Source organism: Artibeus jamaicensis, unplaced genomic scaffold, assembly GCF_021234435.1.
Source record: "Artibeus jamaicensis isolate MK-2021 breed Jamaican fruit bat unplaced genomic scaffold, CSHL_Jam_final scaffold_1283, whole genome shotgun sequence".
NCBI lineage: Eukaryota > Metazoa > Chordata > Mammalia > Chiroptera > Phyllostomidae > Artibeus > Artibeus jamaicensis.
The window spans coordinates 11,527,182-11,541,537 of NW_026522028.1; the positions used below are offsets into that span (position 1 = coordinate 11,527,182).

Below are 14,356 nucleotides of genomic sequence, written 5' to 3' on the forward strand. Positions count from 1 at the left end.
CTAAAACCAGGAAACTGTCTGCTGCCTTCTAATAGCTCAAGGCTCAGAGGCTCAAAGAACCAGCCTCTGGTTCTTTAGAATGAACCAAAGAACATTCTGGTAGGAATCTGGTTCTGTGGAAAGAGGGTGGAGTTAGCAGACAACCTGCTTTCTGGTGGTTTCATTTGGGAGATGTTATATTTAAATGTGGGGACATTATAGAAGTTTAAACTTATATAACAACTGACTCAAAGTGACAGAATGTTTAATAACCTTTGCATGGAGTCAGTAATTGCTATTTATTTAGCACACACTCTGTGCAGAGAGCAAAACATCCTAGGAGGCTGTGGCAGGTTATGAGGAAGCAAGGGCCCGCCCTCTGCAAAGAAACAGTTTAGAATAAAATAACAGAAGCCAGGTGCAAATGCCTTTAATACAAAAAGTGTGGCTATGCAAAACACAAGTGCAAAGGAATTGGAAAATAAAACAAGTAGAAGTAAGTCTGCAGGGAGGGATAAAAGTAATTAATGAAGGAATTAAAAGGACAGGGCAAAACTGAATGATGAAAAGCACATCTGAATGCAAATGTGAATCATTTCCTATGAACTCGCCCAAGATTCAGAAGGTTCTAATTTATTTTGTCATAACATACCAAGTTCTTCTTTTCTTATATCACCAAGAGGAATTTTAAAATATTTTATTTATTTATTTTTAGAGAGAGGGGAAGGGAAGGAGAAAGAGAGGGAGAGAAACATCAGTGTGTGGTTGCCTCTCATGTGCCCCCCACTGGGGACCTGGCCTGCAACCCAGGCATGTACCCTGACTGGGAATCGAATCAGTGACCCTTTGGTTTGCAGGCTGGCACTCAATCCACTGAACCACACCAGCCAGGGCACTAAGAGAACTTTTAATTCATAACAATTACTTAATAGAAAGACCTCAAACTTTTGCAAATATAACAAAGAACTACCATAACATTAACTCCCAAAGATAATAAATGGGTCCCAAATTCTGAGAGTAACAGGTTTCTGGGGGAAAAAAGGAAGAGATATATTGAGAAAGAATATCAATCAATAAATGTTTATTCTGACCATTAAAATATTATGTTCCTAATTACTCCTAATAAATATATATATTATCTGAAGCCTCACTGTCCAATAGAAATATAACATGAGCCACATGTGTAATTTTAAACTTGCTAGGAGCACGTTAACATAAAAAGAGGTAAAATTTTTTTTAAGATTTTATTTATTTATCTTTAGAGGGGAAGGGAAGGATAGAGGGAGAGAAATACCAATGTATGGTTGCCTCTTATGTGTTCCCTGATGGGAACTGGCCTGCAACCCAGGCATGTGCCCTGACTGGGAATCGAACCATGATCCTTTGATTCGCAGGCCCGCGCTCAATCCACTGAGCTACCCCAGCCAGGGCAAAAACAGGTAAAATTTTTGACATTTTCTTTATTCTAACATATCCAAAAGATAATTAGTTCAATGGGGAATTAATACAAAAATATATTGAGATATTTGACTATTTTAATATAAAAAGTCTATGAAATCCAGTGTACATTTTATTCTTACACTCTCAAGTCAAAGCTAAATTTCTATTAGAAATTATTGACCTAATAATTATTGATATTATAGAAATTTTTGATATAATTAGATTTCATCAAGACTTAAGGTAGATTCACATATCCGAATTGTTCCAAACACGCTTAAAAGTTTTCCAATTAACTGACTTAAGTATCAGTTTTACGTTTAAGTGACAAGTAAATCAATTCAGTTTCTCAGCCACACCAGTCACATTTCAGGAGCTCAGTAGGTTCAAGTGGTTGGAGCCGACCATAGTGGACACAGAAGGCTAAAGAAATCAAGGAATCATTATGAAGACAATCACTGGAACAAAATCTTCAAACCAAATTATTCAAAGAAATATAATACGCAAATAAGATAAACAATATAGTAGAAAATTGAGGTATTAAAAACAGAAAGCAAAAGAAAGTTATAGATGCTTATCCTAACAGACCGCAGACTTGTCATGTCAGTAAACATAAATTGATTACACTTACCCACATAAAAGCAAAAGTCTGATTCACAAAGCAAAACCTAATTTTTATCCTATATGTCAAGGTAATATGTAAGCGAAGTAATTCTGAAAATAAAAGGATGGCAATGCTCTACCAGAAAGTTTAAACAAGAGGAAAATCAAGTTCTAGATCTCAGTGTCAAATACAGTTGAATCCAGCCCCAAAAGCATTAGACTGGTGAAAGGACAGCACTGTCGCTAAATGGTACATCTCACAACGAGGACACAACAGGTAACAATATCTAAGCAGCAAACACCACAGGCAACATATGAAGAAACAGAATCGTGTTATTAGGAGACTTGACCTTCTTTTGGACCATGACAGAGCAAGTAGATTTGAAAAAGTAAAAGTAGAGAAAACTTCAATAACATAATATGGTAGATTTAACATATCAAACTCTGTAACCTGAGAAAAGAGCATAACCTTCTTTTTGCTGACCAAAGAACATTCACAAGAAATGACCAAATGTTAGACTATGAAGTATACATCAATAAATTAAATACTGATTCAGATAACATGCTCTGATCACAATGCAGTGGAACTAAACAAAGAAAATTAGGGTTACAAAACTGTAGCCCTACATACTGAAATAAACAGCAAAGCAGAAAAGAAAGTCCAATGAACTAGAAACAAAAGTCATAAAACTAATAAATGAATCCAATCATATAAACCAGCAATTTTCAACCTTTTTCATCTCATGGCACACTTAAAACCAATGACTAAAATTCTGCAGCACACCAAAAAAAATATTTTTGCCAATCCAACAACAAAAAATAGGTACAATTTTGATTCATTCCCTCCAGACAGCTATTGTTGTTAGTTGTTGCCATTTCTTTAATTTGACAGTCTAAGGGAAAAGAAGTCAGTGGCCCTGACTAAACAGTCGGGAATTGCATGTTTTGAAAATTATTGGGGCACACGGGTTGAAAATCATTGCTACAAACCACCATCTAGTCTAGTCAAGAAAGGGGAGAGAACAAATACAAAAGAAACGGAAAGAGCCACAGAGAAAAGTAAGGCTGATAAGACACTACTATCTCGGCTATGCAAATTCACATTAAATCTCAATGACTAGGACAATTTTCTAGAGAAATATATCAAAATGGACTCTACGAGAAACAGGAAAGCTATACAGATCAATTCCGAAAGTTGTCAAAGACCAAGAGCCTCCAAAACACACTAGGTTTAAAAGGTTTCATGGGGTATTCTAGCAAATCTTTAACGAACATATAATTTGAAGGATCAGTTGGTCTTAATATTGAAAAATATTTCTTTCTAAACCAAGCATGACATTGATAAGAAAATCTAACACACTGCTCATACACACAACATCTACAGACAACCAAGCAGCGCGTGAGTATCAATTTAATGAACCCCGGGAATTCATCATCCTATACTCTCTACTTCTATGTATGCTGAAAATCTTCCATAAAAAAAGCTAAAGTAAACGAATGTTTACTCAAGGAGAAATAATGCCATCTAGATGCCCTTTTTCACTAATCCGAACTTTGACAAAAATGGGGTGAATGTGTAACAAAATAGGCCCACTCAAACTTCTAGTGAAGATAAACAGACAACTTCTACGGAAAGAAGGTTAACAATGTTTATCAAAATTTCAAATGCACATGCCCTTTGATGTAGTAATCCTACACTTAGGAATCTGTCACATATATTCATACAAGCACAGTAATTCACTGTAGTACTGCCCGTCATAGCAATGATTCAAAACGACCTCCTAATCATCAACAGGGAGTTCGCTAATGAGTTACATAGAAGTTGCATAGCACACTCATAGAAATAAATTCTCAGAAGCCATAAAAAATAAAAAAAGTTTGCCAGTACAGCTCTGGAAAGCTCTCTAAGTTATTAAGTTTAAAAAAGCAAGGTACAGACAAAAACATAAGCTGCTGTTGGTGCAAAAACAGGGAGGTTAGTAAACAAAAGTTGGAAACTGACTTTTCTGTCTAGGCCCTTTAGCACCCTGTGAATTTGGGAGCATGTGACTATAATCTCAGACCGAAAAGAAAATTTCGCTTTTCAAAATCCCATCCTTTAGAAGGCACTATTGCCATTATAAACTCGTGCTCCATTTAGACCACTTGCTATTCTTGTTACCCTTTGCTGTGTGGAAGGCCATGTTTCAAGTAAAGGTTGAGTTCAAGGAACTCTTCTCATTTTAAAGGGCATAGAGAAAAAAGGCACGCGGATGAAAGGCAGACAATACTCTAGATTCAAACCATCGAATTAGTGGTTCTCAACCCTGGTTATGCTTTAGAACCCGGGCATCTTCTAAAAATACCAACACCCAGCACCCCACCCCCAGACCACTTACATTAGAAGTTGAGGTGATGGGCCCAGGCATGCAAACCGCTGATCTAAATACTTTACAGCAGTGGTCCTCAACAGGGGGGGATTCTGCCTCCCCCAGGGGACATGGCACTTGAGGAGACCTGTTTGGTTGTCACAACTTTGGGGGAGGAGTGTTCCTACTGGCATCCAGTGGGTAGAGGTCAGGGATATGCTACTTCAGGACACACACAGGACAGCACCCCCATGACAGTGACTTGCCCTAAAATGTCAAGAGTGCCAAGACTGAGAAAGAGCCCTTGGAAATATAACCACTGCTTAATAAGATCATATACGTTTCAACCAATGCCATCCCAATAAATTTAATTTAAAAAAATAAAAGCACTGCTTCTGAAGTAACAACCAGTTTTGGTCTTCACTCTTAAGTAAGGGGTGTGCTCTCTGCTTCTATATATGCTTAAAATCTTCCATAAAAAAGCCAAAGTCTAATCAAGCTGTTCCAGGGGCCATAGAAATGACAATGTATTTGTTGATGTGGTTCTAACAAATACAGAAGCATAAAGTTCCGTGTATATCCTTTCTCTGGTCCCTGTTCAGTTACTCTGGTCAAAAATGTATGTCCCGTTTGTAAAGTAGCCAGGGAGAAGGTCATCGAGTTCACGTGGTGGCAGCCTGTGGGTCAACATGGTTCATGCATCTATTTCATTTGAGCCACAGGTCTTTTACAATATATCGAACTGGTGCCAATTCGGCTGCCCCTTCTGGAGCCAGCATATACTGAGGAGTCTGCCACCATCCCCACCCTACTGACTCATTTGCTCCCCCCCTTCCAAGTCCTTGAAGAACTTGAGGTGGTCCTCCCCTGCAGTTTTCTCTAATCATACACTGGCACAAAGCCTCTTTTCTTCCTCCTCGCAGTAAAAATGTCCCCACACCCACTCTAAATTATAAAACTCCCACATCACTTACCCAAACGGAACTTCTATTAGGAGCCAGACGAACTAAGAGAAAGGTATTAGCTGAGACGGCCTTTGTGTGACAACTGTCTTCTAGTTTTCATCAAAGGTTAGACTTCTTGCCACCCGATTCACCTCTAGGTATTATTACAAACAAGCTTGTAGTTTCTAAGAAATTCCACTACAATTCTACATGGCTCTTCTGTGAGATTCCTTACTAGGAAAAGACTTCAATTATTATGCTTCTTCCATTATCCTGGGTTAGTGTAACCCTCCACCCTCCCAAAACAGGTCAGAAGCCTTTTATGGGAAATGTCTATGAAAAGATTTAGTCATTTCCTTCTAAACCACTCATCCCTTTTCCTTTGAAATTACAATCAGAGAGTTTTGGAGCCGTGCTTTAGAGATTACTTGATATAATCCTTACGTTTTATTGATGAGGAAAGTGAACCCTGGTGAGGTTCAGTCACTTAGCCAAGGCCACACTCTTGAGGGCTACAGTGGCAGAGCAAGAATTAGAAGAGTTTCAGATACTAGTCCCAGGGGTTTTCCACAATAACACTATCCTCCACCGTGGTGTTCCTACTCAAAATACTGTACTGCCCTTGCCAAGACACCTATTAACATGGGCAGATACTAGCTGCTATAGAAATAAATACAGCAAAATTTCACCAAGTGGATAGAGAGGAGTTGGGAGTTTTCTGGGTTCCTTTTGCTCTTTATTGTGAATTAGCCTGGCTCAGTTTACCCTAATGACAGGTTGATACCTTCAGAATCTTCTCTAAACCATGAATTAGAAATGCCAAAGATGCTATTTATAGCAACGGTGACATTTTCTTTGTAAACTCTGAAGTCAGTAGCTGCCTCCTCAAACCTCTGCAATTCTCACAAGTGATCAGAGATGGTAGAATAAAACTATTGGAAAGCTTTGGGGAGTGAAGTTTAAGGTGCAACTTCGATTTTTCCCCATCATTCTCTGGCAAACTGGTTTCTTAAAATTTAATCTGGTCTCAATGTCAGCCTAATCCTCTTTTCCCATTCCAACTTCAGTGTGGACATCACATTCTGCATATTGGGTCTTCCTCGAGTGTTCTACCCTATTCCACACTTTAGTTTTCATGTGCACCTGAGACTACTCCTTGACATTTACAGAAAATTTTTGAAATGAACAGACATAAACAATAGGTTATTTCCCCTCGGGAGCTTAGAAGATTTTTGCCGCTCCAATTTATTTTCCTTCAAGGATGCTGAGTTCCATTCCAGTACCTGGGTGAGCACTTTTGGTTGACTTTAGGTATTCCACAACCAGCTCTCTCGCATTCAGTAATTAGGAGTATTCACTCAGCAGTTGAAAAGGCACCACTCTGGGGAAACATGATCCAATTAACATAAGGTGGTGGAATCTAGCCCCATCTCAGCTAGGCCTCAGGCAGGCTGTGCGCCCGGTCCGCTGTATTCCTACCTCAATCTGTGGGAGCTGCCCACCAGCACAGCCCACTCAACAAGGGAGAAGGTGGGTGATACACAAAAGTTGAGGTGCAAGCAAAGGTCCTAGCACCAAGGCCGGGGGTTGTATCGAACCCTGCTCTTACACTGGGAGCCCACACGTCCCCTCTTCCCCAGCATCTAAGGCTTAAATAACGCAGGCCTCTAACTATTTTAACATAACACTAAGAAGATAACGCAGTTCGAGTCCTGCAGCTCCGGCCACACTCGGCCACACTAGAGCACCTTAAAACAGAAAAGGAACAAAATGCTATTGCATAATTTATACGACCTCAAGGTGTTTCTAAACAGCTCTTAACCAACCAAAGAAAGAATCTAAAAATAAAAATGTGAAAAAGCCACCCACATTCCACTGGGAAGTTTTAAGGGCGGGGAGGTCTGTGTCAAGTAGATTTGAAGCTAAACATGCAGGTTTGGGTAGTCCCGTTCGGGATGAGTTCTGTGTCTACGGGTAGGCCCCCGACCAGTACGGGTATAAGGCCTTGTCCCTGCGTGCCCCGAAATCAGAGCCCCCAAGCGAGTCCCCGGACAGCCCGGAGCCCTGCCCACGGTTCCCACGACTTTACCCTAAAGCTGAGGAGACCCGCGGTGGTGGAGGGCCCGGAAGACAGCGGTCCTGAGCCCCAGGGTTGTGGGGACCGTGGGGACTATGGGGGCCCGGGGCCCTGCACTCACCGAAGTCCAGGAACTGCTTGATGGAGAGGGGAGATGGCGAGAAGCGTGAGTAGCGCTCAATCTGCTTGGGCACCGGCTGCTTCAGCAGGCACCGGAACAGCCGCATCCTCGCCGGGGCACTGTACACACCAGCCGAGAAACGCAAGCGGCCGCAGAGGCCGGTGCGACTGAGAGGCGCGGATCCGGCACGTTAGCCAAGCGCGCACCTCGGCCTCAGCCTTGTCCTCGGTGCCGCGGGCGCAGCCGCCGCAGTAGCAGCAGCAGCAGCAGCGGCAGCAAGCGGCAGCGGGAGCAGCACCTCTCTGGCCCTGCTGGCCCACCTCGGATACCCCAGGCTCCGCCCACGGGGGCGGAGCCGGCCGCCGCACGTACACGGCGCCTGAGGGGAGCAGGAAGGGGGGTAGTGGGAGCGCAAGGGGCGCGAGGGGCGCGAGGCCGCACGCGCCGGCCACTGATTGGCCGCCATCGCCTTCGCTTTCTTTTGTGGCGGGGCGCCGCGCCTTCCTCCCGGGCTCTGGGTCACCGCCGGGCAAGCAAGTGCCAGTACCTCAGGTCCGGCTCCGACTAAGTCCTCTGTGGCAAAAAGGTGGCGGAGGTTTAGGGGGGCTGAGAGAAGGCCTGGAGGCACGTAAGGAATCTGATCCTAAACACAGCTCCAGACCTCTCTCAACTGAAGGCACCTCCTCCAGGAAGCCTTCCCTGAAGGCTGGCTGTTGTGCCTCAAGGTGTTCCGTACATCTTGACGCTTTGATTTTTAGGTTGTTTGCCACTTAACCATAGTGGCTGTTTCATGCCCTCCATGGCCACGGCCTCCGCCACCACCACCACCTTTGGGCAGGATCATATGAAACTCACTGGTTCTGTTTTGTGCCCTCACTCTTGGGCGGAATTAATTGTAACATCACTGACTCGTGTTCTGCACCCCCTCAGCCCCGCCCTGCCTCACCCTCTCACCCCAACTCTCACTAACACCTTTCGACAGGATTTTTATGTCTTTGATTCTGCTTCGTGGCCCGCTGCCCCTGTTCCCCAACCACCTCCCTCCCACCTAGGCCAACGCCTTTAGACAAAATTAATTGTTAAATCATTCACTCTGTTTCACCCACCACTCACCACCACCATTGGACAGAATCGAATTTAAGGTCACTGACACTTTGTTTTGCGCCTCCTTCCCACCACCCCCTGTACACTCTCCCTAACACCACTGGGCAGGATTAATTGTAAGGTCACTGACTCTGTTTCATGCTCCCACCCCCACCACCATTGGAAAGGATCAAATTTAAGGTCATTGGCACTATCACACCCCCTTATCAATGCCACTACCATAGGACAGCTCCCTGACTGTTTCTTGCTTCCCCACCACCATCACCACTACTTTGGGACAAAAAGTCTATGCTTATACTGTGTGTTGGTATTCTTTGTCTACATAAGAATGAACTTGAACTCAGGATTCAGTATATGAAATCATTATTTCCTAATGTGAATATATGAAGTACTGCGTGCTTTAACCATTTCTACCAAACCTTATTTTATTTTTTGCAATGTGTAAACATACTAAAAGGAAAGGCAGGATGCTTTCTAAGGAAAGGTAAAACTGTAGCTAGAAACCACTCCTTTGCTCTGATTGGACTGGTTTTCTCAGTGAATAAGATTATTTCGTGTGTAGCTACTGGTACTTAACTTTTGTGTCTTCAGTGGGTATGCATCCAATTCAATCGTATCTCTACTCTGAACTTAAAGAACAGTAATACATACACTTGAAGACAGCAATGGTCTTCCCCACTTCTAGATTTTCAAGTTGTCTTGGTGGTGGTACCATATACAGACTACCAGGTCTTTTCCATGCAAACCAAAGCCTAAAAGAGACATACTACAATCTCTTCAACCAGGAGCTCTACTTGCACAGCTAAGCAATCCTGTTGGTGAGCCCATGTGGACAGAGAAGAAGACCTGTGGCCTATAGTGACTTTGTCAGACACTACTTGGAGGCAGAATGTACTTGGTGGCTATTGTGGGAGTTAGTGAGCAGGGAGAATTCATTACTGATGAAGAGGGAGGTTTTCCCAACCTAAGCTACAAATGCTGCTGATCTGAGCTTCAAAATCACTTATTTCACTCCTTCTTTTTCCACTAAACAAAATGCTACTTTAAATCTATGTATTCTGTTGATTTGATTACCCAAACTATCATGTGCATAGTTTTATTGATGATTGTACAAAAGGTGGCAAATCTTAGAATTGGGAACAATATGAAAGAACCTGGTATAATAGAAATTGTGCCGGTCCAGGGTTCACATGACCCAGTCCTGAGCTTGGTTCTGTCATTAACTACCTGTGTGAGCTTACACAGGTCACTTAGACTTTCTGTGTCCTAGTTACTTCTCATATCAGAGGAAGATACCTGGTTTCTCTCCCTGATATTTGTGACAATCAAATGAAATAAATCATATCTAATAAAAATGCAAGATATTGTACATGAGTTATACAGCAACACGTATTTTTAGCTAATTGTTTCGTGTTAATTGGCAAAATTCAGAATAAACCAGTGGGTTGATTTCAGTGCAGGTCGTAGTTAAAAGAGATAGGTCTTGAAAGCAATAAATAGATCTTGATGAACTTTTTATAGTCCTGTACACACCAAGGTCTTTCCCTGGGATTGGGCCCCAATCCTAGTGGCTTTTAGAGTGAGATCCTTGGACCAGAAGCAGGGGAGTCACCTGGGAACTTGTTAGAAAGCAAATTCTTGGACCCCACTCTAGACCTACTGAATCGGAAACTCCGGGGGTGAGGCCTGGCAAGCTATGGGGGTTTTAAAGATATAGCTCCAAATTCTTCAATATTCCTCCCTTCAAGAGATTTAGTAGTACTAGCTTCTAACAAGTAAAGGATGCCCATAGTGATGAGATCTCACTTCAAAGGTTAGGTTATAAAACAACTCCAGTCCTACAATATCCCTGACCAGTAATTCCTCAAAATTATAAAGGTCATTAAAAACAAGGAAAATCTGACAAGTTCTCACAGCCAAGAGAAGCCTAAGGAGACATGAGAACTAATCATAAGTTACTGTCTTGGATGGTGTTCTGGAACAGATTTAAGGACATTAGGTAAAAACTAAGGAATTCTGAACAAAGGATGGACTTTAGACCAACTCTGTTTAATAATAATGTATCAACATTTGTTCATGAAATGTACCAAATGTACCAAGATAATGCGAGTATGGGAACTTGTGTAACTATCTTCTCAATTTTGCTGCAATTCTGAAAATGTTCTGAAAAGTAAGGTCAATTACAATACAGTACTGTTGATTATAGTTACTATGTTGCATGTTACATACCCAAAACTTATTTATCTTGTAACTGGGAGGTTTGAAGGTTGCTAAGAGAGCAGATCTTAAAAATTCTCATCACAAGGGGAAAATATTTATAACTATGTGAGTTGATGGATGTTAACTAAATTTATTGTGATAATCATTTCACGATATATACAGATATCAAATCAGTATGCTGTACACCTTAAACTTATATAATGTTATATGTCAATTATATCTCAGCAAAACAGGGAAATGTAAGTACCTTTTGATTGCAATTGTAAAATAAAATATTTTCAAATAATATAAGTGAAAAAATAGGATATCAGTAAAGATATTTTATATCCATAGAATAACTACTGAACCTTTAGAGGACAAGTATTATAAAACTACTAATAATTAAGTGAACATTAAAAAAACACTGTGGCTCCCATCTTGAAGTTCATAGTCTCTCTCTCTCTGTCTCAGAAGCCACCTGCCATGCTGCAAAGCAGCCCTGTTGGAGAAGCCTGCAAGAGTGTGCTGGGAAGCAGGTCAGTGTAGAAGCAGAGCCCTCCCTTGTCCTGCACCTTGACTGTAACCTTGCGAGACCCTGAGTCACAAGCACTCAGCTAAGCAGCTCCCGGGCTCCTGACCCACAAAACCTTTCACAGTTTGTTGTAATGAATGTTTGCTGATATGTAATGAATGTTTGCTGATATGTAATTAATGTTCCAGCTGATAAATTTTTGGCTCATTTGTTATGTAGTAATAGCTAACTCATTCTGATGCATACTCAAAGGTGAGAACCTGCTGTCCTGCCCTATACACTCTAATCCAATTCCTTATTCCTTTTAGCTAATGGCTCAGACCTCAGCATACTCAGCATTTAGACATCATGGGAGGCCTTTCCTGACCATAAAGGTGATTTGTTCCCCTTGCTATTTATATGGTTTCCTGATTCTCTTGTACTTCCCACTGTAACACTCAAAAGACTCTGGTATAAGTCAATGAATGCCTATCTTTGACACTATGCATAAGCTCTGTGACCACTGGGCCTAACTGGCTTATTCAGTGCTTCATCCCCAGTGTGCAGCGTAACTACCAGTCACCATTCAGGTTCACAGTAAATATCTATTAAATAAATGAAAACCAACCACAGAAATGACAAAACCTACCCCAAACTGCATTCCTTCCCATGAGCTCTCAATAGAGAACAAAGGCAAGGGCGGTATTCTGAAGAACAGAAGCAATAATGGAAATTTTATTAAATCCATATGCAATAAGGCCAAAAGCCCAAACCCAAAGTGGAGTGGACCATACGAGGTAAAAAATAATAATAATAATAACTGCTGATTATCTCTTCACCATTAATTGATGGATCTTGTTGTACAATGCCTCCAACATCTCTTGACTTTATGAAATCCTGGGCTTTCCCTCCTCCTTCTGTCTTCACTTTCAATCAGAATTTTTAAAAATATTTTTATTTATTTATTTTTTAGAGAGAGGGAGAGAAACATCAGTGTGTGGTTGCTTCTCGTGCACCCCCTACTGGGGACCTGGCCTGCAATCCATGCATGTGCCCTAGACTTGGAATTAAACCAGTGACCCTTGGGATCACAGGCTGGTGCTCAATCCACCGAACCCCATCCGCCAGGGCTCAATCAGCATTTTTTGAGCATCTACTTTGTGCTCTGCGCAAGTACCTATGGTTGTCTCTTCACAGTAAATAATTTTATGGATTAACATTGTCTTCATTTTACATGCGAGTGAACTTAGATGCAGAAAGGTTAAAATAATTTAAGATTACACAGCATGTAAATGACAGTCTGGGCTTGTGTCTGGGTTTCCTGACTCTCAATTCTCGGTTCTTTCATAATACTGGCCTGCATTTTAAAAAATAGACTTAATTATTTAAAATCATTTCAGGTACACAGCAAAATTGAGTTGAAAGTACAGGGAGTTCCTGCATGCCCCTACACACACAACCTCCCCGCCATCAACAGTGTACACCAGAATGATACATTTGTTACAATCAGTGAGCTTACACTGAAGCATCACTATCAACCCAAATCCATACTTTGCATTTACTCCTGCTGTTGTACAGTCTATGGGTTTGGACAAATGTATAATGACACATATCCACCATTGTAGTATCATGCAGGATAGTTTCACTGGCCTACAAGTCCTCTGCACTCTGCCCATACATTTCTCCCACCGGACCCTGGCAACCGCTGATCTTTTTACTGCCTGCATGCATAGTTCTGTCTTTTCCAGAAGCCCTACACTTGAAATCATACAAAGCCTTTTCATTTTGGCTTCTTTCACTTTGCAGTGTACATTAAATATTATTCCATGTCTTTTTGTGGCTTGATACCTCATTTATTTTAAGGCTGAAGAATATTTCATTGTCTGGATATATCATAGTTGATTTATTCATTCACCTATAAAAGGAAATTTCAGTTGTGCCCAAGATTCACCAGCCCACTTTTTTTTAAGAATGGGATTTTAAAGTGTGAAGATCAGTGAATCAGTGAGGGTTACTTAATAAAGTTTTACTAAATTTATCTTTAATCAAATATGTGTGTGATTTGAAACAGTAGCTCTATTCTCCCAAGCACCCAGATTCTTGATTTTTTTTTTGACAAACTTTTTTGGATGGTGCAAATCCTCTGGAAGTCTATACTGGTCCTTTCATTTCTAATTAAGGAGGGTGTCCAGTCTTAGTCATCTTTCTCTTTCCCCAAAGGAGGTCAGAAAAAAAAAAAACCTTAAGTACAGAGATGGTGAAGCAGGATACTGTATTGAGAAATTAAATGTGTGATTTGTTTTTGTTGCTCTTGGAGGGTCAAAAGAAAGGGGTAGCTGAGCTTCTAAAAGACAATGGAGAGGGGGAGCCTTTGGGTGTGGGCCGAGGACTGCTGTGCCTTGGAGACTTCATTAGCTGTGTTTGGATAGCTGGGTGTTTTGGTTTCTAGGGCTGAAAACAGAAGTTGGAAGATATAGGAGATGTTTTAGTGATCTCTTCAAATTCATTCCTTCTTCCATTGGTAACTGTGTCTACTTCCCCATGCAGTCCATTTGTGCTTTTGGAGGGAAACGGCCTGCTTTACTTGTAGTAATAAGGTATATATCTCAATCTAAAGACTAATGAGCTTAATTCTGACTATGGCTCTTGGTGCGGGAATGGGCATATGACCCAATTTAGGACAATGGGTAAGGAGGAGACATTTCCTGGGGGTGGCTGTGAAAAAAACTTACTTGCTATTTGGAGGGAGATTCTGGAAGAATCTCTCTCTCTCTCTCTCTCTCTCTCTCTCTCTCTCTCTCTCTCTCTCTCTCTCTCTCTCTTTCTCCTCTGTCTACCTCCTCCCCATCTCTGGATGCACACAAAGAAGCATGTGGCATCAGTTGATGAGCATCTTGTACCAAAGCGAAGCTAACTGTACAGAGAGTAGAGCAGAAACTGGAGGAACCTGGGTCCTCGATGATGCCAGGTGACTGAACCAGATCAACCCTGAAACCTCCTCTGAACTTCCAGTTACAGGCCCATGCATCTCTC

At 41.6% G+C, this 14,356-nt stretch overlaps 1 protein-coding gene across 2 annotated transcripts in view; it reads right to left on the reverse strand.

Moving 5' to 3' along the window:
- PDK3 (pyruvate dehydrogenase kinase 3) overlaps positions 1 to 7,830 on the reverse strand; it is a 64,635-nt gene extending 56,805 nt beyond the window's left edge. For both annotated transcript variants that reach the window (XM_037142935.2, XM_037142934.2), the window contains exon 1: positions 7,510 to 7,830. In XM_037142935.2, the coding sequence (XP_036998830.1) occupies positions 7,510 to 7,615 (106 nt within the window). In that variant the 5' untranslated portion in view covers positions 7,616 to 7,830. The remainder of the gene's footprint in view (positions 1 to 7,509) is intronic.
- Positions 7,831 to 14,356: the final 6,526 nt, after the last annotated feature.